This window comes from Corvus hawaiiensis, chromosome Z (genome assembly GCF_020740725.1).
Source record: "Corvus hawaiiensis isolate bCorHaw1 chromosome Z, bCorHaw1.pri.cur, whole genome shotgun sequence".
Classification (NCBI taxonomy): Eukaryota; Metazoa; Chordata; class Aves; order Passeriformes; family Corvidae; genus Corvus; species Corvus hawaiiensis.
The window spans coordinates 11,090,117-11,118,009 of NC_063255.1; the positions used below are offsets into that span (position 1 = coordinate 11,090,117).

Here is a 27,893-nt window from a genome sequence, read left to right on the forward strand (position 1 = left end):
TTGTATGGAAATAAGTGGACTATCTTGTTTCTGGAGTACTTCAAAGGATGCTGACTTGTGAAAGAAGGAAACAATTAGTGTTTAATATGGATTTGTACCTCATCACAGATGGGTATGTAAGATGAAATAAAGCAAAAGGTGGAATGTATCTTCTGTCTTTCTGGGTAGCTAAGCACATGGAGCGAGAAGCTCCTGTGCTTCAAGTACACTTCAGCAAATATAGAAGGCATTGTATTGCCAGTGTCTTCTCAAACAATAGAGCTTGCAATTTGAAAGCCTTTCTTCTCAAGGTTTTTTGCTGATTATTCCTTTGCCTTTCACTTACCTGCACCAAGTTTGTTTTTTGTTATTACTGCTTCAGGAAGATTACATTTCACCCAGCAGATTCAGCAAATGAATAAAACTCTGCACTTGAAAACTGAGCTCAAATCAAACTGCCTGGCACAATGCTTGGAAATCAACAGTGGATGTTGAAGAACTGTATGAGACCTGAACTTCAGGAACACCAACAGCTATATCACTATTACAAAGGGTTGAAATCTTTAATTTCAATTTTAAAATTGTGTTTCTTCAATAGCAGTATTACTGCATGTTGTAGTTAAACACCAACAGGCTTAAAACTGTCTTACTTGGAAGAGCCTAGATGTCATTGACTCACAGCAATAGACAGAATCCCACAAGTCAGGGTGTCAAAGGTCCTTGGGAGCAAAAAGACAGAATGATACACCCCAGAGTTTTTTTCAAAAGAACTGAAGATTGGTTTCTGCATCCTGTTGAAATGTATTTGAGGAAAGTACTAGTCCCCATAGCAAAGGAGTGATTTTTTTTGTCTTTTCTTGTTTCCAATGAACAGAGATTTTAATGCTTTTACCTAGTAGTTTGTAAATGATTTTCAGAAAACCAGAGTACATAAGTGGAAGACAGGTATGTCATGATTCATGATGATGGGAAAAGATACCTTACTTTTGCATTAGTGAATTCTGTAAGAATAAAGTGACTGCGTGTTGATAAAGATGCACAACTGCTTCATAGCACGCGCATCACAATTTTTTCTAGACAGTGATTATAATTTGTGAATTAGAGCTAATTAAAGTATGTCAGTAACCTAATGTAAAAAATGGCTGATTGCCAGTTGTAGGAAAGATTTTGGAACTTCCTACAAATTTTAATCTTGATTAATATATTTAGATTTAAAGACATGCACTCTGATAAGAGGTATTTATTTTTTGTTTATATGTCAGTGATATTGTTAATAACAAGATTTACAGACTAGGTGTTTTCATAGATGAGAAACAATTTGCCATGCAATTATTTTTATACTTTCTTTTTAAAATACTAAACATTTTAAACGTATGCAAGGGTGAATGGTTTACTGTCATGAGCACAACACAAAACTGAATTTCTGTGAAAAGGCCTCCTCTGATGTCTGTGGGATCTGTCTGATTGCTGACGATGCTACCAGGGTGGAAGGGGTGGGCAATGTCCTTGCAACACCATCTGGAGCATCGTATTCCTGCAAGGGCAGGGTACAGGCTCTGCAGCTGCTGTCGTGGCTGGTTTTGGCTGGATGAACTGGCAGCAGTGCTGAGGGGGGCCTGGCTGCCCCTGGTGTGCATGTGTGCAGGGTGAAGGGTGGTACTGCAGCTGCGCTTTTGTGGGTGAAGGCGACGTTCTTATGGTCCATGATGGGTATTAATGAGAATGTTGGGAAGCCACTGACTGAATGTCTATTTGCACCAAGCACTGCCCCAACTAAAAATCCAGCAATACCTAACTCCTATATGGCATTTCTTACTAGAACACCTTTAATGGGGGAGAGTGTACTATTACCTCAGTATTGCAAAAATGACTATTAAGTGATGAAGAGATTTCCACCAAAGATGCGTGCTGAATTTGCCTTTCACACCTCACTCTGGATCACAGCTGCGTATTGGAGGCATGAAGGGTCCTGGGAGCTTTGGCTGCACATGCCCTGCAGCTTCAGTGATGTCCCACCAGGAGGGAAGTTCTGCATCCAGTAGAGAGGTTAAAGTTGTGGAAAAGCTTTTTAAACAGAGTTAAATGTGAAGATCTGGGTCTCTAGCCAGTTGGTCCTCTTTAAGGTACTTGCAAGTGGCTTGCTGTATTGTTATTTTATCTAGTAGAGCTGATCCTAAAATGAGTAAATAGGACTTTCTTTTTCAAAATATCTTAGTTACTCAAAATTTTTCCAATTACCAAATCAATATATATCTCTATAACTGAAGGAAAGGTAGAGAGGAAAAAAACCCAAACCACTGATCATAGTGCAACTTTGACAGTCTCCTTGAAAAACAGCACTAGCAGCATTGTGGAACAGCTGCCATTGTGTTTGGGCATGAGGTGCAACCGTCGAACAGAGATACTGTCTGCCAGTGCCATTTTAGTGAAGAATTATTTAAAGATTTAAAGAAAAGAGTCTCCTTCCATGCAAACCCCTCACATCCTTATGCACCTGGGTCAGAAATGAGCAAGTCCTTGCACATATCTTGAAAATATTCAGGATGATATAGAGCTAAAAAGCAGAGAGGAAAGGGATGTTAAGACAGTTTGATCTGTGATATTCCTGACCAAGTAATAAAGGTAATCTCTATCCGGAAGAGAAGGTGACACATAGGTTGTTTGAGAATTCAAAGGAAGCATGGAAGAATATCTGCTAGCATCACCACTAAAGTCAGCTTTACTAATATCCTCACCATTACCAGTATCACCAGCTATGGAATTACTGCAGATAACAATATTTTGACTTCCAAGCTGTGTAAATGTCAGACTGAAGCCAAAGCACTGTTAGTCTAGGTGGACTGCAGTCATTGCCGTTATGTCCAGAGAAGACATGGCTTCTTTTTTGGGCATATGCAACGCTCAAACCATTCAATTTTCAGATGATTTGAAAGGCCCTTAGTAAATGCATTTACTAATTTTAAGTTTTATTGAATTAAAGTTAGCTCTTGAAACTTTGAAAACAGCTGAAATGAGTTAGGGGATGACAATAGTATCCAATTACATGTTAAGAAGATACTATGAAATGATGGTATTTTACTTACTGTTAGTATAAAACAGCTAAACTAATAATTGCTTTTGAAGACACAAGAATATCCAGTGTAAATTAGATGTATCCTGAGTCTGGAAAAAGGACAGATCATCTGTCTGTTTTTTCAGTTAATCAGTAGTACCACCTGTGCTTTTTCATTGACTTCTTAATGCTGAAGTCTAACACTAACAGCCAGATCTGCAGCAGTCTAAATTGGCCTAATGGGTCATTACTGATAAATGCCAACTGGGGGTCTGGTGTGGACTGTAGGCTGGAAACTTAAGGAATGAAATAGTCTAAATGCTGTCTTATAACTGGTTTCATTCATTTCTTGTAGCTCTCTGTATTGTGCAGTGGCTTATTTGATTGCTGTGTTGGATCCAGCGGGGATAATGTTAGCAGCAAATAATGCAAGAAGGACTTACTGAAATTGGATTGCTGGGCGTTACAAGGTGTTTGACAGGAGTCTAGGTTGATTGATCATGCGGACCTTTAAATTGCCTCTTTAGTGATGGTAGAAGAGATGCATAGAAGACAGGTACTGACAGTTTGAGTTCTCTCTATTCTGTGTATCTTTACTTGTCTTTATTCTGTTTGCAAAATGAAATTAAAAGTGTCTTTATGTTACTGGGCTGGCAAGGACGTACACCAGGTGATGAGGCAGATAGATACATTTTGCAATCCTAGCTAAGACTCTTCCAACAGTGGCACTGTTGATGCTTTTCCCGTATCACAGTGTGGTGGTTGGTTTTGATTGTTTGGTTTTTATTTCATCTACAGGCTAAAGTAGCATCCAAGTGTGACCTGTTTCCTGTCTGTCGATTAGATTGATACCTCTGGTGTTTTGCTATGTTTTCTGTTCTTTTGTGATATATTTTCATGGCTAAAAGCACAGCTCGCCTGTGCTTATATTTCCATTTAGCAGTAACCAAGTAAATAGTTTTATTTAAAGTTGTTCTCTGGGTTCTCCTTTTCCATCTGGGTGCATCTCTCTGCTGTTTACCCCTATAAAGCCTCTTGGCTCATTGTCTTCCAGTCTGGGTGCCACCTCACAGCAGGAGGCTATTTTTCTGGCATTGATCTAGTGTTTTACAGGTGTTGCAGTTGCTTTTCTTCATTCAGTGTGTAGCAAGTCACATTTTTATTTTCTGTACCTGCTCCTAGAAAGGATAGCTTACAGTGGCTAAACATGACTGGAGAACTTCCCTGAAAATCTGAGCAGCAAAGTCTGGTGCAAGAAGGGGCTGAGAGGCATGAGGGAAGCACTGTCTGAGGAGGACGTGCTCTGACACCTGCCTTGAGCTCTGGGCGCCAGCACGCTCGGAATGTGTTGTTGCCTGATGGCTCAGGAAGCCTTGCAGCTGACATCTTATGAAAGCCATGACTTGAATGCTCACATACAAAAATCTTTGAATACAACTGTTTTCCTTGTTATGCAGCTGGATGTAAAAGATGAATACTGATTATGTGGAGGAGACAGTAAGGCTTCCTAGGAAGGTTTTTTCTCTGTAGTTTCTTTCTGAGGCAGTCATGTAAATCAGTGGTGTACGTAACAAAGCAGAATCTGTGCTGTTATTTGAGGACCTCTGGGCATGAGAAGGCCAGTGACACCATGGTGTGGTACCCTGGCAGAGGGGTTATGTTTATGGCCAGCTGAATGAGCCTGTGTGGTTCCTTGTGGTGATGCTGCTCCACTTGCCCATTCTCTTGAGTTACAGCAAAGGAAACTGGCTGCGTGGGAGCCCCTGGTTTGGAGGGGTGCTCCACTTGAGCATGCATAGCTGATAAATTCCTAAAGTTTAGACTTCAGCTGCTTAGGAATGTTTTTGTGGAGTTTGGCAGGAAAAAGTGCTTTGGGAGAAATGACATAGTGTTTTCCATTGGTATCTCAGGCTCTAAGGGAAATTGCTTCAGTGTTTCCCTCTAGTGTGCATGAAGTTGAACATTACAATGTCTTTGCTTATAGTTGAGGAGGCCTTGGATGAGAGAGACTTCTTTTGGAGCACCTGGTCTCAGGAGACAAGTCTTGCATTTGGCAGATTGGCTAAGGGAGTTATTTTGCTTGTAGCTCTTTATCAAATCTGCCAAGCAGTGCACAAAAGTAGAACAATGTCTGATGTGAATGTTTGAGGCAACCAAATGATAAGGAAAGGTGCATAGCAAGGCCAGTGGTCAAAATATAAAACACCTGACAAGCTTCCCTCTTCCTCCTCATACTTTGCAGTATTTTACATCCTTTTGTTATCTCTCAGGCTTGGCACGGCCAGTCAGCTAAGTCTACATGGACAACTTTTTAAAGTGATATTTTAACAGTGTTTCTTTGTGAAAGCTTTTGCAAACTGATTCAGAAAAGGGTATAATATTTCTCCCATCTGCTTTTTCAGCTTTTCTCCCCAAGCATCAGGTGAACTGCTCGGATTTGCCTCAGTTTTTCAAACTCAGTGACTGAGAAAAAGAAAAAACTCTAGCCTGGATTTCTTGTATGGTAATAGGAAACTTTATCCATACTGTCTTTAGGACATCCCATTATAGAGTTCTGGTAAACTGACTGCCAGTGCACTTATTACAGTGCAGGAAGAGTCCTTTTTCTCTGCATTGCAGGTGTTCTTGCAGCACAGTTTGATACTTGTAAAATTGAAAAATCTTGCCTTTTAAATTTCTTGTGGCGATCCATCTCAGATGGCAGTGGCTGTCTTGTAGGGATCTTAAAAGTAACAGAAAACCTGATTTAAGGGATCATTCTTCCACTGGCTTTGCAATGCAATTTCATTTTATCCAGATACACCTCTTGGTTTTCCTTTTCTCGGCCTTAAAATTATGGGGAAATATGCATGTGCAAGTAGTTTCTGTCAGCTACAAGATCACTAGAACTGTTAAGTAGTGATGCTCAGATTAAGTAGAAAATACTGCACTTTTTTCATTTTGTTGGGTTTTAAAAATTATTACTGATTTTTAAATAGAGAACATAACGAAATAAGAACTTTACTGGGCCTACTAGATGTGTCAATGCACTCATGAGTTAGGAAAAGGTGATATTGTGTATGTCAGAGAAATAAAAAAGGAGATCAAAGAAGAGGGCATAGGCAAGAGATGAGGAAAAGGCAAAATCAAGTATCCAAAAAGTTCTCTGTTGACAAAAAGGTACAATAGGTAGCAAGAGAGATATCACTGTAATCAGAGGCAATTATTTTAAGGGAAATTTCTCACATTACCACGAGTATTAATGGATGTTTTTCATGAAAGTAAATCAAATAAAATGTCAAGAAGCAGAGGTTGTCTGATTTGATGCTATTTTATGTGTGAACATTGAATTACCTGTGCTCTTTGTGTGCATGGAGAGGAAGAAATATGAGCACTCTCTTTCTTAGGAGCCATCTCAGGTGCATGCAGTCCTTCAAGGCTGTTCTGTCAATGATAGCATTTGGATTATGAACCAGAACTATGCTCACTGTTGGCAGATGCCATTTTGCATGCTCAGCAAAGCTGCCGGGGATCATCACAGCCTCTCACTAGTCCCAAAGCTATTGGCTCACAATTCTGATTGCCCAGGAGATATGACTTGGATGCTGATGACATACTCAGACTGAGCTGGTGCTGGAACAAAATACGCCCCAAACTATTCCTGGCACATTAATTTTATGCTTAGAATCAGATATATCTCTTCTATTTTTTCCTCCCTTTTTCCTTCCTTCACATTCTTGTCTGCTAGTCCCTAAATTAGGAAGAAAAATAGCTATTACAGTACTTCTGAGACTAGTGTTTAACGAAAATGTGAGATCTGATAGAGATCTCTCATGCATCTGAACACACAGCAGTGAACTTGCAGAGCAAAAAGAAAAGATAGAATACTAGATTTGTTTGCACAGTTCGCAGAAAAGCAAAGACTTGAAAGAATTTTCATTTATGGAGTTTGGGTAATAGACAGTAGCTACAGCTCTGCTGCCATGAATTTTATTTCCAAGTGATTAAATAGTTAATTTGTCTTCAAATTATAGTTGTGCATAAAATACAAGGTTATCTGTAATGCTTATTAACGTGATCTAGAATATTCTATTCAGTTTTCATATATGCCGTCAAATGCATAAACAGGAAGACCATGGTAGTCTACATACTACAGCACTCGACCTGCACCATGCAAGCTGTGGTGGTGTGTCCAGTCTACTGCTGAAGTTACAAATTCTTATGGTCTTAAACCATATGTTTGAGGTGCTTGGCCAATCCTGATGTAAAGATTATTTTTTAAAAACTGTTAATTTTTTTTAAACTTGCTCTGCCAAAAATTAAGACTTGATTTACTAATTTTTGTGAGTTTTGGTTGAAGTTTTTCCATGAATCCTCCTGGTTTTTAGCCTGATAGGTGAAGGGAGCCTTCTTCTATTACAGAATTTGTGCTATGTGTCTGCTCACAAAACTTAGTGAAACCATGTTTACACTTCCATCTGACTGAACAAATAAAAATAACTTTTCTAGAGGCTTGTTGTGGGCAAGTTTTAAAAGTTTTAAGCCTTCTGCACCTTATAAAATTTTCAGTGCAGTGCACAAGTGTTCAAAAGGGAGCTTTTTTTATGTGGTATACAGATGAGCAGTGCCTTCCTCTTTCACCTTTTCTTCTGTGTACAGATGAGAGGTTTAGATCACATTTGGAAAAAAACAGTGGAAAAGACACACCAGCTGAATCTCTCAGTTCTCAGCATGATCCTTTCCACTTGTACACCTATAATGCAAAAGTGTTCCCCAAGGTTCTGTTTGCCTTTGAGTGCCTGTAGGAGTTCTGGTGGCCTGACTGGTGCTGGGCAAGCAGTGGGGTCTGGCTCTGGGAGTGGAGAGCACTGCTGCTGCCCCGAGTATGCCCCACTGCCCTGAGCCTGCCCTGCTGCTCCTGCAGCGCTGGGTGAGGGCTCTGCTGCCCTGGGCAAACAGGAGAATGAGTCTGCTCTGCCATGTGCTGTGTCCTGACGTTGCTGCCCTTTTTCTGGTTTCCAGCAGTGTTAATCTTACATTTGCCTGTGTAAAATCTGCCTTGTTTAGAGCCTGCATCTGATTAACTAGTTATTCACTTAAAGGTGATCTTTTAGAATATGTAATCTGGGACTCCTGGAAAGTCCGTGCCGTCCATGTACTGCTGCACCATGGTGCCTTCTGAGTGCTGGCTGCATGAAGCCTGCAAGAAAAAGTTTCTTCACTTCACCCTACACAAACAATTACAAGACAGTAAAGAAGTTACTAAGAGGGAAAACGCTCAGGAGGGCAGCATGTGCTAAACTTCTATTAAAGACCAGTTTCTTTAGAAAAGTGGAGCTTGTGATGGCCATGGTTGTGAATGTGCTCACACTATTTGGAGAGCTAGAAATATAATTACAGCTTGTTTTTTCTTATTTCTTTACTTTTCAATACAGTATTGAGAATTTGAAAAGTGGAATTAACTGCTGCAGTGTTCTAAAAGGAACAGGAGCTGGTCTTTGTGTTGGCAGGAGGGAACTTTGAGAAACTGCATGTGGGTACTATTCTATACATCAAACGTATTAATAGGAATTGAATAATGAGTAACTTAATCAGATTTATAGCCAAGCTTGCCTGTCATATTGTGATAATTACCAGCTACCCTGGGCCTTAATACCAAGTAGATCCCTCCCCACCTCCCAACCCATTTTATTTTTTTAGAAGTGAGTTCTTTATCGGAAGGAAGCCGTGCTTAGGCAAGGCACTGGTCTTGGCTCAATCCAGTGACCAGAAACACTTGCTAGTGCAAGCACTGCAGTATTCCATAAGCTGTTTCCTAAGAAACAACTTCAAATGGTAACATCTTTGGCCTCAGTCAGGAGCAGTTCATCATGGTCGTGGAGTACTGGCAACATCAACAGTAGTAGGCTCCCCTTGGAAGCAATTACAGCCCTGTTCAAATGTACAAAACAAAATGATTCTCAAGAGTATTTCACAGATGATAAGGACATGTAACAGGAACAAAAGTTGTTCTTGTTGCATGAAAATTTTATTTGTTTATAGGGAGGACAAAATAAAGTCATTTCAGGTCTGACAGTTGGTCACTAGATAGGGAATGCCTTTTCCAGACTGATGGCCTACCAGTTCTGCTTTCTTCCTGGCTAAAAAGCTGGTTCAGACAGGTGTTTTGGAGAGTCTTCAATAATCTGTTGTCAACTGTGGATATTTTATTTGGATATATTTATGTGGATTTTTATTTCAGTCAGAAGAAGGAGGGATTGGACCGGATGATCTCCAGAGGTCTCTTCCAAACTCAGCTGTTCTGTGAATCTCTGAAAGATAAACTCTCTGTTCTGCATTACACTGAACAAGGAGCAGATGCTTCATGCTGGGTTTTGAATGTTTTGTACTTTGCCACGTGCAGTTCTAGGCTGTGTCCATCGATCCAGTAGCTGATGAGTCTGCTGAAGTTGTGCTTGGATGTTTGATGTGGATTGAGCGGCTCCAGCTGAGATGTTTTGGCTGGGAAATGCTGATTTCCACCCACGGCAGAAGTAGCCTTAGAAACCCAGGCAGAGGTTGGCAAAATATAATACAAAGTAGTTCTGGTCACCCTTGCAAGCAAACTGTGTTAAAATGTGTGCATGGTGGTTACTGCACACCTGCCTGGTTTCTCAGATTGTCCCTTTGACACACAGCTTTGCCTTCAAGAGCAGTCTCAATAAAGCAGCACAGTGCAGACTCTCAATGCTGTGTTCCCAGGCATAGGACCAGGGTCTAAGTTACAGTTATGTGCAATTCCAGTGGCTGGTCCAGAGCTCACCTGGTGGTGGAGAGAAAATGCAAGAGGAGGGTGGGGATGGAGGGAGCGGCTATCAGTTCTGGTAAGTAATGGGGCAAGAAGGAAGCAAATGTTTCCCTTCATTTTTGTTTCACACATTGTAACCAAGGTCTTCAAGGCAGAATGAGATACAAGGAGTGTGCAATTTCTTGGAGTATATCAGCATATATATATATATATATATATATATATATAGTATACATGTACATATATGTAGATTTTTAATGTCATGCGAGTATTTCTGTTCTCATGACTGGCTCAGTATCTGGATTTTTGCATTACCTGAGGTAGTGTGTACCTCTCTTCCCATTCCTTTAGATTATGGACTCCTGAGTGTGAATAGGTGACTAAGCCCTGTGAACTTCAGCTGGGGTCAGGGACACACAGGTAGTGATGAACACTAGAAGAACAACTGGAAAGCGAGGCAGTTAGCTGTGGGGACACTGAGAGACTGGGTAATCTATAATCTCTCTGTTTTTCCCAGTTTTGGTTTTGTTTTCCTGGGTACTGTTGTTACCAAACAAAGCTTTTATCACCCAAGCAGTTTGCATGCTAAAGGGAACTGGACTGTTAAGTCTCAATTGCATTGCTCTTGGCAGCACCTTTTGACTTCCTGAGATGTGCTATGGCTTTGATGAAGAGAACAGTGCTCAGGCATCTCAAAGAGAAGGCAGTATACAATACTGAGGTGCACTGGCTCTAGTGTTCATGACTAGGCTTTGCTGTTCCTTGAAGTGTTAGTGCAACTAGCTGAAGATTCATAGGGCTTCTCCCTTGACTGATTGATTTTTAAGGTCAAAAAAGGCAGGGAGAACAGACCAAATGAGATTGCAGGAACATCTGCGCCAGTCTCCTGTGTACCAGAGGTCATGGACTTTGTCCTAGCTATTCTCTACATCATCCAAAAAACATGTTCTCTGCTGTCAGTCACTATAGAGCCTTCATTGATAAGGATGTCTTTAAAGAAATTATGTGGCACTGCATGTGGCATTTCAGCAATAGTCACAAAGGGATGACATCTCCTAAATAAAGGAAAACAACAACAGGTGAAGTTTTAATGACACCCAAAGCACTAGTAAAAGATTCCACTTCCAACAGCCATTGGATAACTCCTAGCACAGAGATAAGAGATCCATTGAAGAAGAGGAAGAGAGCAATACATGCTGAAACCTGTGAAATGTTGCATCAATTTGTTTGTGGATTTTTTCTGATACTTGTGGATCTTCAGGGTGTGATTGCTGCTGTCGGGAGCATATTGATCAGTGCTGTTCAATTTCAGGTTCAGTTTACCAGGCTGTATTTGCCAAGGGATGGCCGGAGAGGGCAGGGAAGCAAGGGAAGGCACAGCAAAGTTCAGCTACACTTGTCAGCTTTGTGAATGACATATTTAAGCTTAGCCACCAAAAATAGTAGCTCTGTGTAAATCTCTAAGAGACTGAAGAAACAATTCTGAACTAAAATGCATTCTCCCTTAGGGACTTTTTTCAGCACCGAGCCCAATTACTTTTTAAATCAGGAAGTTAGCCCTCCAGGGAAGCCATAAATAAGTCCACAGTGAGCTCTAGTGGGTTAAATATTCCCAGTTGCCCTATTACAGGAATCCAGGAAAGAAAACAGTAGACCGTTCTCCCTAGCAAAAGCACTAGCAGGTGTTTTGTAGCAACCTAAGTGATACTGCACAATTTACTCTTTAATATCTAGTTTATGAAAATTTAGTGTCTCAGTGGTTAAAACTGGCCACTTCTGTTCTTTGAATCATGGCTGGTGTGGACATTTTAAGTGTCTCTTGATAATTACTTATGGAATAATAGAATGGTTTGAGTTGGAAAAAATCTTAAAGATAATTTATTCCTACCCCTTTGCCATGGTCAGGCATAGGTTTCACTAGACCAGGCTACAGACACTATCCAGCACTTGGTCTTGGACACTTCCAGGGATGGGGTATCCACAGCTTCCTTGGGCAACCTGTTCCAGTGCCTCACTGCCCTCTGAGTAACACTGCCCTTTTCTTGACATCTAATCTAAATCTCTCCTCCTTTAGTTTAAAACTGTTCCTCCTTGTACTATGACTGTCTGTGTGAAAAGTTGCTCTCCCACTTACTTATAAAACCCCTTTAGGTACTGGAAAGCTGCTATTCAGCAGCCATCTCTTCTCCACTCTCAAGAACCCCAGCTCTCTCAGCCTGTCCTCAGAGGAGAAGCGCTCCAGCCCTTTGATCATCTTCATGATCAAAGGCATTCCTTTGGACTGGCTCCAGCAGGTCCCTCTCCTTCCTGTGCAGGGACCCCAGAGCTGGATGCAGTGCTCCAGGTGGGTCTCACCAGGGCAAAGCAGAGGGGCAGAATCCCCTCCCTCCCCTGCTGCCCACAGGGCTCTGGATGCAGCCCAGGACACATTTGGCTCTCTGGGCTGTGAGTGGCATGCCTGGGGCATGTCCAGCCTCTCACCCACAGCACCCCCAAGTCCTGCTGGGCAGGGCTGCTCTTGGTCTGTTCATGCCCAGCCTGTGCTGATACTGGGGATTGTCCCTGCCCAGGAGCAGCACCAATACTTGGCCTTGTTAAACCTCATCAGATCCCCATGGGCCCCTTCTTGAGTTTGTCCAGGTCTCTCTGGATGGCATCCCATCCTTCAGGAGGTCTCCTGCCCTGTTTTGTAGCAGACCAGCTTTCTCCTTGCTTTCTTTTGCTGCTGATGTATCAGCAGAAGCTGTCTGTTGCCTTTCCCATCCCTTGCAGGTTTCCCTTCCCAGTTGTGCCCTTCCTAATTCCCTCTGTGCCTTTGTCCTCTGTTCCTCCCAGGCAACCTGTCTTTGCTAAACCTTCTGTAGTGGCTTTTTAAGTTTGATGCCACTCAGAAGTTTCCCTTTCAGCCAAACTTGCCTCCTGCCTTACCTCCTTGTTTCTTTGCAGGGTGTTCATATGCTTTAGAGATGTTGCCTTTCAAGTTCATCCCTTTCTCCTGAGTCTCTTGACATTTAAGGTAATTTAGTTCTTCCAGGCTACCACTTACCAATTTCCTGAGCAAGCCAAGACAGTTGCTCTGAAATCCAGGATCTTTATTCTGCTTTTTGCCTTCATTGATTTCCTGAGTATTTTAAATTCATATTTCTCCTTGTAACCACTCAGTCCAAGGCTGTCATCAGCCTTCATGTCCCTATCCATTTCTTCCTTAATTCATACAACATCAGCAACTTCACTACTTAAAGGAATACCTGCAGAAAAAAAATTCTTTGATGCTCTCTGGATTTTCTGCTCTCTGCTGTTTTGCTCTTCCAGCAAATTCTCAAAATTCCCCCATGAAAACATGTAATTGTGAAGTTTCTTCCAGTTGTTTAAAGTCTTCATCCACTTTCTCTTCTTGACTGGGCAGTCTGTAGTATATGCGCACCATGTTAACCCCTTGTTTGCTACCCCCATCGTCCTGATCCATGAGCCTTCATCCTTGACTCCTTGGATCAGGGATATGTTGGGTTGTTGAAATACTGGGAAAGCAGTGTGAAATATTTTAAGAAAATTTTGGATGATAAGTAAACTGGAGAGAAAATATGTTTGCACACAAGGGGAATATCATCTTTTGTTCCCTGAATGACTTGGGATGAGTCATTTCCCCTCTTTACTACTCCAGGTCTCAGACTGTGAAGTCTCTGTGGTACAGACCTACCGTAACAGAGATAGATGATGTGAAAGAACTGCCATCTTCCAAAGATTGCAGACATAATTGCTTTTGTATTCCTGAATGTAACTTGCATCCTCTCTTCACGGAGGCTGAGGCTTGGTGATACAGAGAACCTGCAAGAACACTTTCCAATGCAAATGTAGGAAGGGAATGACCCCTTGAATAAAAGAAAGATTTGGAAGGAAACACGGTTGCTAAAAGTGTGTTTGTACCGGATTCTCTCATTACCAGGAATGTGGTCATTTTGGGCATGATCATGGAAAAGATCATGCTCTAATTTGCTCTGCCAAGTGTAAAGATTTTGAATTTCTGTGAGTTACACAAGTAAACTGCCTAGGACAACAGGGCAGGATTAAGGCAACAGGAAGTGTAGATGAGTGCATGATGAAAATAAATATTTAATTGACCCATTGAAATTACTTATACATGTGGAAAGACAAAACATTTGCTGTATTTTTTTGTCAGGAGGAATCTTTACATACTTTTGAAAAGCTGACACCCGCTTCATTTTGTGCCAGCCAAGTCAAGCCTTATTTCCTTTTTGTATTATGCTATAGGGCTTCCCTATTTGGGTTACAAAACACGGAAATTCTCAGAGCACTGTGCACATTTTTCATTACCATCCACATAGGAATAGCTATTTTTAGGCTCAAATATGTGCACAAAGTCTTTAATGAGAAAAAAAAAACTTTTCTGACCTATCCTACTTGCAGTGTTCATGTGTTTCTAACTGGTGTTTCCACACACACACACTTCTCTGAGTTTTTCATTACCAGTAGCTAAAAGCTACCCACTGATAAGTTGTTCACCTTAGTTTTCTGCTGTGAGAATTGTGCTCCCTTTCTTGACTAAAGTAGTTTTAAGAAGTGGTTTAAGCCAATATGCACCTACTGGCGGTGCTGGTCAGGTTTAGCCACCTATTACCACAGGCCTGGTTCCTACGGTATATCACCGTGTCCCGCAGCCATAGGGAGGAGGAGGAGAGAAGATCCAACAGGCAGGAATTGAGCAGCAAGATTGATTGATTTTAATTATTTTACAAACTCTTTTATAGACTTTTTTCTTCATAGTCTAACTGGACAAAGGACCAGCCACCCCTTGGGGGTGATTGGCCAAAATCCTAAAACATCCATTATCAAAATATTTTCTACTATACCATAAACAAGACTTTTCAAGGTTGCAGGTGGCTTGGTTGTTTACATTCCCTGCTACCTCTTCTGTGAGAGAGAAAAGTCTCTCACGGACTTAGAAAATAACAAGAAAATCCTCGCTAACAGCATTTTTGTACCTACCGCCACCACCTTTTCTGCAACTTCAGGTTACCAGTGTCTGCAGATCAGAAGACAAAAGACAAATGGTTTAATTAATCTTAATACCATTTTGAGCCTACTTCTCTAATCAGTTGATCATGTTTACACAGGTACTTAATCTGGCATAAAACCCTACAAAAATAAAATAGACTTCAATGCACAAAGTGAGGGTTTGCAAAATCCATCCCTTGCTAATATCAGTAGCTGTGCTTTGTTTTAAACAAGACTGGATTTACTTTGATTTCTAGATTAGTTCAGGTTACACTGAGCAGAACATTTAATGCATCTCATTGATTTTCCTGTAATACTGCTGATACACAGGTCACTGCTCTAATAATTTGTTTTACCATTAGAATTCTGTATGTAGATCTAGTCCCCAAGGATATCAATGTGTAACCAGATACTGCATGATCTAATCAGGTTCTGCAAGAAATACATTATCGCTTCAACACTTAGCAGTAGAAAGCTTCATCAAAATGGAAAAATTGTCTAATATTTAAAGCAAAATGCAGTTCAAAGAGACAACCACAAGAAGCAGGTGTGTACAAAATTTAAAGACATTTCTCAGATTAAACAAAGCCAAATCCAAGACAGAGTCTAAGATGTTTTATCATGACTCCATTTATTGTTAAAAGAAGAAAATGCTATAGCTGCTGCTTCAGTTTATAGGGTTTATTCCAGTTCAGGTAAAGTAGAATTGCTCCCAGAAATGACTGATTAGCTGAATTTCATTAATGTGATACTTACTTGCTACAGCATGCGTGCTTTGGAAAGTAATTTTGAAAAGCACCTGCAAAAGCTTTGGTAACAGGCAAGTGCTCTGAACTCATTTTGATGTAGGATTTGGATCTCTGAGCGCCTAGTACTGCAGTCCATTTCCAGAATACAAGTCCTGCTGACCTTGTTGGAGGAGTTTTGCAAGCAGTGTGTCTGTCTCAGGCTGAGCAGCAGACCTGCTTGCTGCTGCGAGTCTGACCAGAAGCATCTGCAGCTGGAATAGCAGGAGTGTGGCTCTGCCAGCAGCTGGACAGTGTTTCTGTGTAAGCTGCCAGGTCTCAGCACCAAGTGTTCAGCAGGGTGATGGTTGACAAAGGTGATAAGCATCTCCTAGGGTCAGCTCATCTCTCCATAAAGCTGCATTCTTGTAGATGTCTGAATGCTGAGCATAGTTAATGGGGGCTTTTGTTTTGAGATTGGGGTTTTTTTAAATGGATGTACCTTAAGAGAGAGAATTTTGTATAGTGAAGTGCCACACATATTTGTATTAAACTCTGTGTTGTAGAAAATGGTAACTCCTGTACATAGTCATGTTAATTTTTACATCCCATTCTTGTGAAGAGCATGCAGCAGAAATTTCTGAATTTTATCAGTGAAATGCAATGTTATCCTTGGCTTTATCTGTTGTACTTATTCAGCAAAGGAAGGTAAAGAATTTTAGAAGTAAATTTAAGAAGGAAAACAACATTCAGTAACCTTGTGGATGACCAGATGAGACTTGAAATAAAGATTAGAAAGGTTATGTTCCTTGGCATTTTTTCAACTCCTATTTTAGCTGGCTATAAAGCTGTGTGTGGAATGATGTTGGTTTGTTTTGGTTTTTTCCTTTGGTTCTACAAACTAGACAGTGCACAATCAGTGTGCAGGGCCAGGCTCTCCTCCTTGGCTCATGGGATTTATTGTGTGACTAGCTTTGCTACCACAATTACTTTGATGTTCAGAGCCCACTGGGTTCATTGAGCCTAAAGGCATAAGCAAGTGCTGGACGACAGTGACTGAGTATCCAGACAAGCTGAAACAGACATTACCTTTCTTTCAAGTTCCTACAAGGTGCTGGTGGGGCAGATGCTGCCAGACAAATGTACTGATGTTGAGAGAAAGGGCAGGAAAGGTGGTTGGTGAGTGTGGGTACAGGTCAGAAATTTATTTTCATTGAGAAAAAACCATTAAAGGCTTTTAATATAGGAGTATAATGCTGATAATTTTTCTCTCTTGTGTTTTTAGGGTCTCATGACTCTTTTAGCTTCTACATCGATGAAGCTTCTCCAGTTGGGCCTGAACAGCCAGAGACAGTCCAGAATTTTGTGTCAGTTTTTGGGACTGTGGCTAAAAAGCTGATGAGGAAGTGGTTGGCTACACAGACCATGAACTTCACCAGCCAGCTAGGGGCAGGTATACGGTATTTCGATCTCAGAATTTCCACCAAGCCCAGAGACCCAGACAATGAACTCTACTTTGCTCATGGTTTATTCAGTGCCAAAGTCAAGGAAGGTCTGGAGGAGATCAATGCATTTCTCACTGATCATCCAAAAGAAGTGGTCTTCTTGGACTTCAATCATTTCTATGGGATGCAGAAATGTCATCATGAAAAGCTTGTCCAGATGCTCAAAGACACATACGGAAACAAAATGTGTCCTGCTATATTTGCCCATGAAGTCACCCTCCAGTACCTATGGGAAAAGGAGCACCAAGTGCTAGTGTTCTACCACAGTCCAGTGGCTGTTGAGGTAGCCTTTCTGTGGCCAGGCCAGATGATGCCAGCTCCCTGGGCAAACACAACAGATACGGAAAAGTTGATTCAGTTTCTGCAGGCATCAATCACTGAAAGAAGAAAGAAAGGCTCCTTTTTCATCTCTCAAGTAGTGCTGACACCAAAGGCTAGTACGGTGGTGAAAGGGGTTGCAAGTGGTCTCAGAGAAACAATCACAGAAAGGTAAGTTTGTGGCTGGTAACGTGTGCTGGATGAGTGTGGGTAGAACTGTTTTTCTAATTCCATTTAAAGATGCTCTAGCAGATCCATTTCTTCCATGCTACTGTGGCTACTCAGAACTTGGCATAATCCTAAAATATTTAAAGAGAAACACATTGAAGGACATGCTCTTGTATCGTGAAAGAAAATCTGCCACTGAAGCCTAATGAGATATTAAGGGATTGGCTTAACCTTCTCTTTTTTCTGAATGCAGGTTTTGCTAATTTGTTTTGTTTTCCAAATGTGTCTTTTTTTTACCTTAAGCATTGAATATCTTGCCTAAGATTTCCTTACTGGAAAATCTTATCTGTGTCGCGGTATCCCATAGCAGTAGGGAGGAGAAGAGAGATCCAACAGGCAGGAATTGTGCAGCAAGATTGATTTATTTAATTATTTTACAACTCTTTTATAGACTTGTTTCTTCGTAGTCTAATTGGACAAAGGATCAGCCACCCCTTGGGGTGATTGGCTAAAATCCTAAAACATCCATTGTCAAAATATTTTTCTACTGTACTATGAACAAAACTTTGCAAGGTCACAGGTGTTCATAGTTTATAGAACTCTGCTAACATCTTCCGTAAGAGAGAAAAGTATCTCACGGGATTGGAAAGAAGCAAGAAAAATTCTTGTTAGCAGCATATTTGTATCCACATATCCGTATGATCTAGATAATTTAAGCTTTTATTTGTGCATTAGGCTTCGGGTATGGAATAAAAAATTTTTCGTTCTGGCTCACTAGCAAAGCCTGATGCTGCAGAATTTGCCTTTACACACCTCAAAGATGCATAGTTTCTCTGTCTCTATACCATCACACATTGTATCGAAGACAGCAGGACACCATCAAAGAGAATTTGACTCCTGAAAGTCTTTCTTCATTTATGATAGAGGAAAGAGACAGCAGACCATTGTACAGGTTCTGTACATGGAATAGTTTGTTGACAGGCCATTAGTTGTTACATTACAAAAAAAGCTGCCTGTGCAAGACATGCATTATTTATACCATTCTGACTTTGATAAATAACAGCCAATTTTGAGCTTAAAGGCATATATATGTGACTATGTTCCTGACAACTTGGTAGGAAAACTGAAATTTAATGCCAAGACACAAGAGCTATTTTCTTTTTCTCCTTAAAAATAAAGAAGAGTTGCAGAGTGTAAAAAACATTTACAATGGGGGTCACTGGCCTGCTAATGTTTTTCTCTCTGCACAGATGTGCCTGTGACAGGAAGGTCTGTGGCAAGCATATCCTGTTCTATGAGATGAAAGATGCAGTGTCTGCAAAGAAAACATGCCTCATATTTGAGAAAGGTTGAGCTATTTTTATGGCAGCTTTCCCAAGCAACTGTGAACTTGAAAAAATAGGTAAAAACTTTACCTGACATTGTACAACAATGACACGGAAGGTTTTATGAGCAGTGGAACATGATTTAGAAGTGCTACTGCACTTGCAGCTGTTGGTATATCCTTCATCTATGTTTCATGGGCTCCATTGGACTGGAGAATCTCCCTCTCTCCTCAGTCTGAAGAGCACTTCTCTATACTAAAATACTGCTTTGTTGATGGGTTTTACCAAGAAACATCTTGTTGTTAAGGGTTTTTCGCCTGGTAAACATCTTTCTGAGTGTTCTTTAGAACATGAAGTAGCAAAATCAGGAAGCGAACAGGTTGTTCTTAAAGCTTGTTGTATCAATAAAATAGCCATCAAACCCCATTTTCTTCATCTTTGGCTCATAATGTGCTTTTTTGAAGTTGTTTGGAAAATAAAGATTTGAAATAGATGCTGAATATGTTTGACTGAGCTCTGAATGTCCAGAGCCTTTGAACTCTTAGTAAGCCTTTCTCAACAGCAAATCTTGAAATTGTAACTAACTTCAAATGTCAATAAATAATTGGGCTGAAAAACCTGGAAATGTTGTTTTGCCAGATTCAAACGGAGATTTTTCACATGATCCTCAATTTTGTAGTCGTGTCTGCTACATGAGAAGTTGTTTCCTTTTTTGCATATTTCCTTTAGCCATTATGAGAGAAATAGACCTTCAAAATAATCTCCAAGTCTAATATTTAGTCTTCCAAATGTGGTATCTTATTTGGAATTTTTATTTTTAATACAAAAAATGCATTGTATGAAGAAACAGGCTTGGAATGTATGATAATGTAGATAGAAACTGAGCTTGTATTTTGAGTTAGCTGCTCTAAAAGTAAACATCAAATATATTCAGAACTGCTCTTCAGATGATTCTGTTAAAAAATAAATAGACAAGCAATTAAAAGATGAAGTACAATTTACACACTAGAATTTACACAGTTCTCTTCAATCTCACTGCCATAACGTTTCAGTAGCTTAAAATCCATGCAAAAGGTATCAAGACCTATGTTCCAGCTGTGCTGTTTTTGCCACTTTGAACCATCACTCAGTAAAGAGATTATTTTGTCTTTTTCAGAATAAATACCCAGATCAAATCCCATCTTTGTGTCCAGGTAGATAATATATGTGCTTTTTTTGCCAGTTACTGTATAGACTTATGTTATACTGTTTTCTCCTCATTAAGAAATACTGGTGAAGAGCCTTACATTAAGAATGCAGTTATCTTGCTTTTGGCAGCAGTTTTGTAACCATACTTGCATGGGGTTCTCCCCTTCCACTGAATTTTAAAAGATCTGAATGTAAATGAATTAGGTTGAATTTTACAAATAGTTCTGGTGTGGGGGTTGTTTTCCGGTTTGATTTGGGGTTTTTTCCTAAATCAAGTATACGTTTAAGAAATGTTTCTTTGGCATTTTAAAATAAAACATAGAGTAATTTCTTTTGTTTTGTTTCTCCATCTTTACAGTGGCCTTTTATATATTGACTTAGTTTTGAAAATAGAGCAAAGTTTAGATCCTCTCAGATGCAGTAAAACATACCAGGTTTTGATCTCTGAAGTTGTTTGTTAGTCATGAAACTGTTTATGAGAAGAGCAGTGGCTACCTTAGAGGGAGAACATGATTTCCATGGTCCTTGGACATCTGTGAGCAGGCAGATGCCATGCAGCAATCCAATCCACACTCCATTCTGCTGTTTTGTAGCTTATGTTGGGAAAGAGCACAGTGAAATATTCCTCTGTAGCCAAGACTGTTGGTTTAATGGCTTTTTATCATGTTTGCCCTGTGGTGGTGGAGGTCCACACAGGCACACTGCAGTAGAGCAGCTTTCCAAGGCAATATATTTCAGAAGGAGAAGGGATGTTATTCTGTAACTTGTTCCCCACAGCACAGATATGCAAGCTGTGAGGCCCACAATAACCTCAATTTAAAAAAAACAAAACATTTTCACGCTCCTAAGACTCAACTCAGTGAAGATATACCAGGACTGTTTTCTACTGATGTTTGCTCACAGGCTTTGCTGTCATCACAGGTAGTATTCTGTGGTACAGTAATTAGAAAGAAGGGGAAATTATAAAGTTACGAAGCTTTCTGTCCTGCACAAATACAAGAGGGAAAAGCCATTTCTTGTAATGGTCTTCCTAGGACCACAGTTCAGTGTAACAAATCTTGGTATCACTGATTTCACCTTCACTACTTGAATGAGGAGAATCGCTTGCATGTGTGCACATTATGTTTCTTGGATTTGATGAAAAACTTTGAGGACTCTCAGTATGTTTCCAGGCTTAACATTCTGTCACACACACAGTTTAGATGCCAAGAAATGCTCTTTAATTAGCAAACAGTATATGCCAAATGAACTACGTTTGCAGTTCTCATTGAACTAACTTCATAGTGAGGCAGCTGCCTTCAGTATATCTGAAAGGTGGTTGTGACACACCCTTTTGATTAGTGTAGAGCTGTTCTTCCTAAAAATCTAGTTTGCTTTCTGATTTGCAGTGAAATTACTAATTTTATCTATGACACTTGAGATAAACATGATACTCTCTTTGTTGTCTCTGTAGTTTAATAATATAGAAGAAGAATAGCTCTCCTTCAGGGGATGTAGAAATCCAGTGGTACTTTTAAAGCTTTCAAAAAATAGAAAGTAAACACATACCCCGCCAATTGTCACTTGATTTCCAAATTAATCTCTAAGGATAATGTTCCCTGTGGCTCACATATGACTAAATCCTTGCCTACCATGCTAAAGCTTCCTCCTTAGCAACCAAACCAAATTAAAAAAAATATATCCTGCACAGGAAAATGAACCTTTTGAAGTGGAGGCAAAGCATCCAATCCACACTATTAACAGAAGGGGTGGTAAGTAGGCCACAGAAGCTGTCAGGAGAAAATCCGTCTCTGGGTACAGTTATGAACTAAGCGGAGTCAGATTTAGCTGGCGAATAGGTGGATATTGTATGAAAAATGATCCCTGAAGTTTCAAGAAGTGGGATTTTTTGAGTCAGTTACTGATGGTGCCACACCTCTGTCAGCTGAATTTTTTAGTTTCTGTGTGGCAGGAAGAGTGGGAATTGATATTTTAATCCACACTTCATACTGACTGATGCCATTCTTAAACTATTTTATATGAAAAACAACAGAAATAGCAACTGTGGCAACTGTATTTTCCTAATTGTCTGCATCCTTCCTGATTGTAACCTTGATGTCTGTCTCCATTGTGGGCTGCAAGAGAGCAGGAGGCTCCAGTGAGCTGGTTCAGATTTAGGACTCAAGAAGCTGATGTGTCAGCTCTTTAGCTGCTGAGAGGTGTCTCTCACTAATGTGTGTGGTACAAGCACGTCTGACTGCACCGTGTTTGCCTTGGAACACGGCTGTCTTTTCCTTTCTTCTTTTGTTTTTTTTTATTTCCTGACCTCAGAAGGCACAAAATGTCATTCTGGTATATTAGTAGGCAATTCAAAAGCACTCTGGGCAATCCAGACAAATCCTTAGTATTTCTGTTCTTCCTCAAAGTATCCTTAATTACTTTTCCAGTCTTTCTACACAAGAAGCAATCTCTGTGTTTACACACAGAACAGCACAGGGAGATTTCATTGGAAGAATCTATCTACCACGTCAACAGGCCTGCTCAGTAAAATCCTGAATGGGCTGTGTATGTGTAGTGGCATTTCATCATTGGACCGTCTGTCTGCATGAGAATTTTAGTATGGCATTCCCACAGGAAGGGTTGTGTTGTTGCTTGATGGCTTTGGTCATGAACCTGGAATGGTATTAAATTGCCACAAAACAAAGGAGCACAGATTTTTAATAACTTTGCTAAAGTATTTATCTACATACCCACCAGTAGCCTGTGGGATTTGGTGACAGAAGAAGATTGGCATGGTGATCACCACAGTGACCTCTGTGATCAGTGGCTTGGCTTTTGGGTGTTCGTTTGGGGTAGTTGTCTTGATGTTTTCTTCTGGCAGGTATAGGTGTCTCACAGTTTTTCCCTCTGTTTGATGTGCTTGTGAGTTTTATCATATTGGGCACCAAAACACCTGCTTACAGTTACAGTATATGCTGTGTGACTGCTTTTAAATATACTTTATGTTTTCCTGTCACTGCACTCTGGGCACAGTGTGACCCTACACATACAGACAGCAGCAAGTGTTCTTCATCACAAAAAGGAAATGTTCATTCTCTCAGCTCCACTGCTGTAAGCTGTCACTAACATCTACTTGTCTCAAAGATTTCACACTTCAACTTACGGCTGCTGTAGTGAAATTGCAAATGTCTCATTAAGTCAGTTGGGTTTTCTTTGATCTTTCTGCATTACTCAGATCACTAAGGAAACTCAAAAGCTAATAGATGCTAACAAGTGCTGACCCCAGGGAAAATGCATTTGCTAATGCTGGGCCTGATCTGTGTAGCTGCTTTTAGTTCATTGTGAAGGAAATGGTTCCTTGATGGGTTGATGCTTCTGCTCTTCATTTATAAGGTACAAAATGAGCACAGAGATTTACACAAACAAGCTTTTCCAGATGTATTCACAAAATGGTGTTCAAGTTGGTAATAATTTTCTGTAAAGCAAAGATGTTTCATACAAACTTGAGCAAATACAAACTCAGTAGGTATGGCAACGTCCATGTTTCTGTGTTGTGTTAGCTCTTGCATGCTGCAAATCATTGTTTTCAAGACTATATAAGTAGATCTATAGGTACATCCTTGTCAAATTTCAAGCAGAGAACTGGACAGTTCTGGACAAACTATCATGCTCATTAGGTTTGGAAGTTTGAATTTTTAATCTTCTGTAGATGCTCCACAGTCCTAGAGGGGTAGGATGTGAATAGAAATTGTCTAAACAAAATCCTGTCAGCTCTTAAAACCATGTTGAGCATTCTGTATAATTTCTGATAGGTTTGAGCAATTCTCAGCAGCCTCTAAAGCCTTGGAGGGCTTTCAAATGCAATCTGGAGAGAATGCATCCACACTGTCCCTGGAGAGGTCACCTGCATACCCCAGCTTTTGCAGCAGCTATCTCCACTTGGCTGGTAGGAAAGGTTTAAGACAGGACAGGCTGTTAAAGAAGCCTTAGCTACAGAAACCCCTTAAATCTATTTTCAGAATTCACACCAAGCCTGCAATTAATTTCATTAAATGCTTCCCTGTGCTTACAAACAAGTAGCCTTTGCAGACTGAATGAACAGTCGGCCCTGCAGGCTGCAGCCAGGGACGTGTTGGATAAAGCATGCAGAGGAAGCAGTAAGGGATTCTGGCACACTGGTGCCACATTTGTACAAAAGATATCACTGCAACAGGGGGCTGGAAATAGCGAAGGCAGCCAGGCCAAAGGTCTTGCTGCTGTACCACCTTCTGTATGATGCAGAACTTGCATAGTCCATAAAAATGCCCATGCTTTTCTTCTGTTGAAACAGAGGTGGTACAGTTTTTTCCCTATGAATTTGGTAATGTCTGTGGGTTGCAACGTAATTTTTTCTTAAGGAGCCACTGTCTCTGTGAAAGGTGCTGGTTTCATGAATACAAATCCTGCAAATATCTAGCCTTCTTTTACTGATCTTCTCTTTACACCTTTACAGTTAGGCAAATGTTTTCTAATTCTATTTTCCTCCAGGACTGATATTTTTTCTTTTTTTTCAGGGGATGAGGGGAGGGCTAGGTCTAACATACAAACTTGATGTAGTCAAAGATTATAATAAGAGTTTGTCTGTAATTATAATGATATAATTGCATGTAATGTCCCAGGCTGTACAGTTGCCCTAGAGAGCACGGCCTGTTATATTAAAATGTCTTTGAGTATTTATTTCAGACACTAAGAAAAATAATAAAAGACATATCTATAAGATGCTGAATGATCATACAGTGGGATTTGACCTTTGGCAATATTTTAATACCGTAGCTGTTGATCTGAGGGTCTTTGTAACTAAGCAACTGTCATCCAGAATGTATTATATCATAAAAGAGTATTAAGATATGAAGACTAAGTAGTTAGAGTGAAATAGGAGCCATGGTGAGATGCAGGCACTTTCCTATTGAACATTCTTGTTTTCTGAGCTATAGCACAAAGGATGAACTTTACCATGATTTGTTCCATGGTGGGGTATTGAAACCTGCACTCTGCACTCTCAGCTCTGTGAGCAGGCACTGTTGTGTAGTAAATCAAGTATGATATTAGATCTTGGGTAACAGACATTAATTTTGCAGCTGGACAGCAAAGGAGGACTGTCATGGTTCTTTATTCCCTTCCTTCTTGGATTTAGAATCAAAGACTCATTAAGAAGAGATCTCCAAGATCATTGAGTCCAACCTTTGACCGAATACCTTCATGCCAGTAAACTGTACAACTAAGTGCCATGTCCAGTACTTTCCTGGACACTTCCAGGGATGGTGATTCCAGCACCTCCTTGGGCAGCCAGTTCCAATCCCTAATCAACCTTTTAGTGAAGAAATTCTTCCTGATGTCCAACTTGAACCTCCCCTGGTGCACCTTGGGGCCATTTCCTCATGTCCTATTGCTGGTTGCCTGGCAGAGCAGGTCAACCCCACCTTGGTACAACCTGTGCAGCCTTGTAGAGAGCAAAAAAGGCCACCCCTGAGCCCGTTTTTCTGCAGGCAAAACAACCCCACTGCCTCAGCCACTCCTCATTTGACTTACTCTCTAGACCCTTTCTCAGATCTGATGCCATTCTCTGGACTCACTCCATCACTGCCACATGTTTTTTGGAATGAGGGGCCCAAAGCTGGACACAGGATTTGAGGTGTGGCCTCATCAGTGCCCAGTACAGGGGGACAATCCCTGCCCTGGTCCTGCTGGCCACACTATTGCTGATCCAGGCCAGGATGCCATTGGCCTCCTTGACCACCTGGGCACTGCTGGCTCATGTTCAGCTGGTGGCAACCAGCACCCTGAAGTCCTTTTCCACAGTGCAGCTTTCCAGCCCCTCTGCCCCAGCCTGTGGTGCTGCCTGGGGTTGTTGTGACCCAAGATCAGGACTCAGCACTTGCCCTTGTTGAACCTCCCAGCATTGGCCTCAGCCCTTTGATCTGGCCTGTCCAGATCCCTCTGCAGAGCCTTCCTGCCCTCCAGCAGATCAGCACTACCACCCAACTTATTTACGTACTCTGATGTCTGAAACTGGCTTCTTTGCTTTTCCAGTGAGACCTGCTCAAATTACAGCTGTGAGGCAAGGCTGTAATCCCAAATGATTCCTGCAGGTATAGTAGTGTACTGTGTTGCTTGAATAATGGGGAAAGTAACGCAGTTTTGTGCTCGCAGCACGAGCTCTGGTGTGCCCTCGATCAGAGAGAGTCCAGCGGCGTTACTTCTGTGCGTCGCAGAAGCGACCTCGGCATCAGGAAAGGCACTGGCTGGGCGCGCTCACTGGCTTCTTTGTAGGGAGACATGGCAGGAGCCGATGATCTAGGCTCACGTTAGTTCGGAGATAAAGGAAGAGAGAGGGGGTTCTGGTTTGGCTTCCAACAGGTTTATTGTCAGAAGTTTAGCAACCAGAATATGGCAATGATCTTAAAACTTCCCGAGAGCCTTTTCCCCTTTTTATAGGGGGTTTGAAAACTGCAGGGAAAGGGGAAAACAACCAGTGAGTTACAAGCCGGGGGAGGATACAATTCAACATAGAGTTACAAGTCAGGGGCAGGATACAATTCAACAAGACCCAATGCGGGAAACCGGGAGGCAGGAGTTATAACAAAGAACCCATGAACAACCAAGTAAGAGAGAATTTTCCTGAACAAGGGGAGGCAGTTTGGACCTGGGCACAGCCCAGGGGGGATGCAGCTTAAGCTTCTGAACCGCCCCTCAACCCACCCTCCGAGTCTGTGTCTCGGGGAAACTTGATCTGCGGGAGGGTCTGGGATTGATTGGCATCTCGCTGCCCCAGCCCCGCAGTGGGCTGCGTCATAGCAACATCTCCTCCCTTTTTATTATATTGAAATGAGGGAGGGGACTTAAGGGATTTTAAAACCAAACACTTAAAAATGGGAAGGGCTAGTAAAATTAACAACACCATAAACAAAACCCATGCAATGTCTTTGACAGTGGAGGGAATCCGGCTGCTGAAGCTCCCAGTGCACAGGAGGAGCTGCAGCAGCAGGTGGGACAGCAGCAGGTGGGATGTCATCACTCAGTCAAGGGTGGTAACTTTAGGAAAAGTGTAACACAAATATAATTAACACAAGTACAATTAACTTAAATAACAATAGCTCCCTTGGGCTCCCCCTCTTTCAATAAAAACAGAGAGATCATTTTTGGGAAGGGAAACACAGCAGGGAGTCTGGGAAGGGGAGGGTTTCTTTTTCGGGCCTGGAGGAGGAGTCTTTTTCCTAAGTGGTTTGGTTTTTCTTCTTTTCCAGGCTGTGGCAGCTTCTTTCCTCTGTTTGGCATCTGTAGGTGGTCTCAAAAAGGGTTTGATCCACTTCCCAGGGATCCATTTTGGACTCTCTGGGGTGGAAACACACCCATAGCCTCTACCCCAGGTGACTAGGGGGTATGGGCCACGTATTTGTAAAGTATCAGGGTCCTTTATTAGGACCTCAGGTCTCTCACTCAGTTTATGTTTGGCAGAGTTTGTGAAGTGTCTCATGATGGGAGGGCTGGGTTCCTCATAGGAACAGTTTAAAAAGTTCTAAGTGAACAATGCTTTGGAAAGTCTTATGATGGGGGCAGCGATCTCATTGCCACCTTTTTGTTGTTCTCACAGTCTTCTTAGTGTTTGATGTTTCGTTTCCACGATGGCTTGGCCTGTGGGCGAGTGAGGGATGCCAGTGATGTGATCCACACCCCACTCACTCACAAATCTTTTTAATTCTGCGGAGGTGTATGCTTGGCTATTGTAAGTTTTTATTTTCCTTGGTGTCCCCAACACAGCGAAGGCCTGGACTAAGTGGTTGACAACATCTTTGGCCCTCTCTCCATGATGGGCTGAGGCAAAGGTTGCGCCAGAAA

At 41.3% G+C, this 27,893-nt stretch overlaps 1 protein-coding gene across 1 annotated transcript in view; it reads left to right on the plus strand.

Annotated features, from left to right (window-relative positions):
• Window positions 1–27,893, plus strand: part of PLCXD3 (phosphatidylinositol specific phospholipase C X domain containing 3) — an 88,143-nt gene that overhangs the window by 34,199 nt on the left and 26,051 nt on the right. The window contains exon 2 of the mRNA XM_048292133.1: window positions 16,821–17,529. Within this exon, the coding sequence (XP_048148090.1) occupies window positions 16,821–17,529 (709 nt within the window). The remainder of the gene's footprint in view (window positions 1–16,820; window positions 17,530–27,893) is intronic.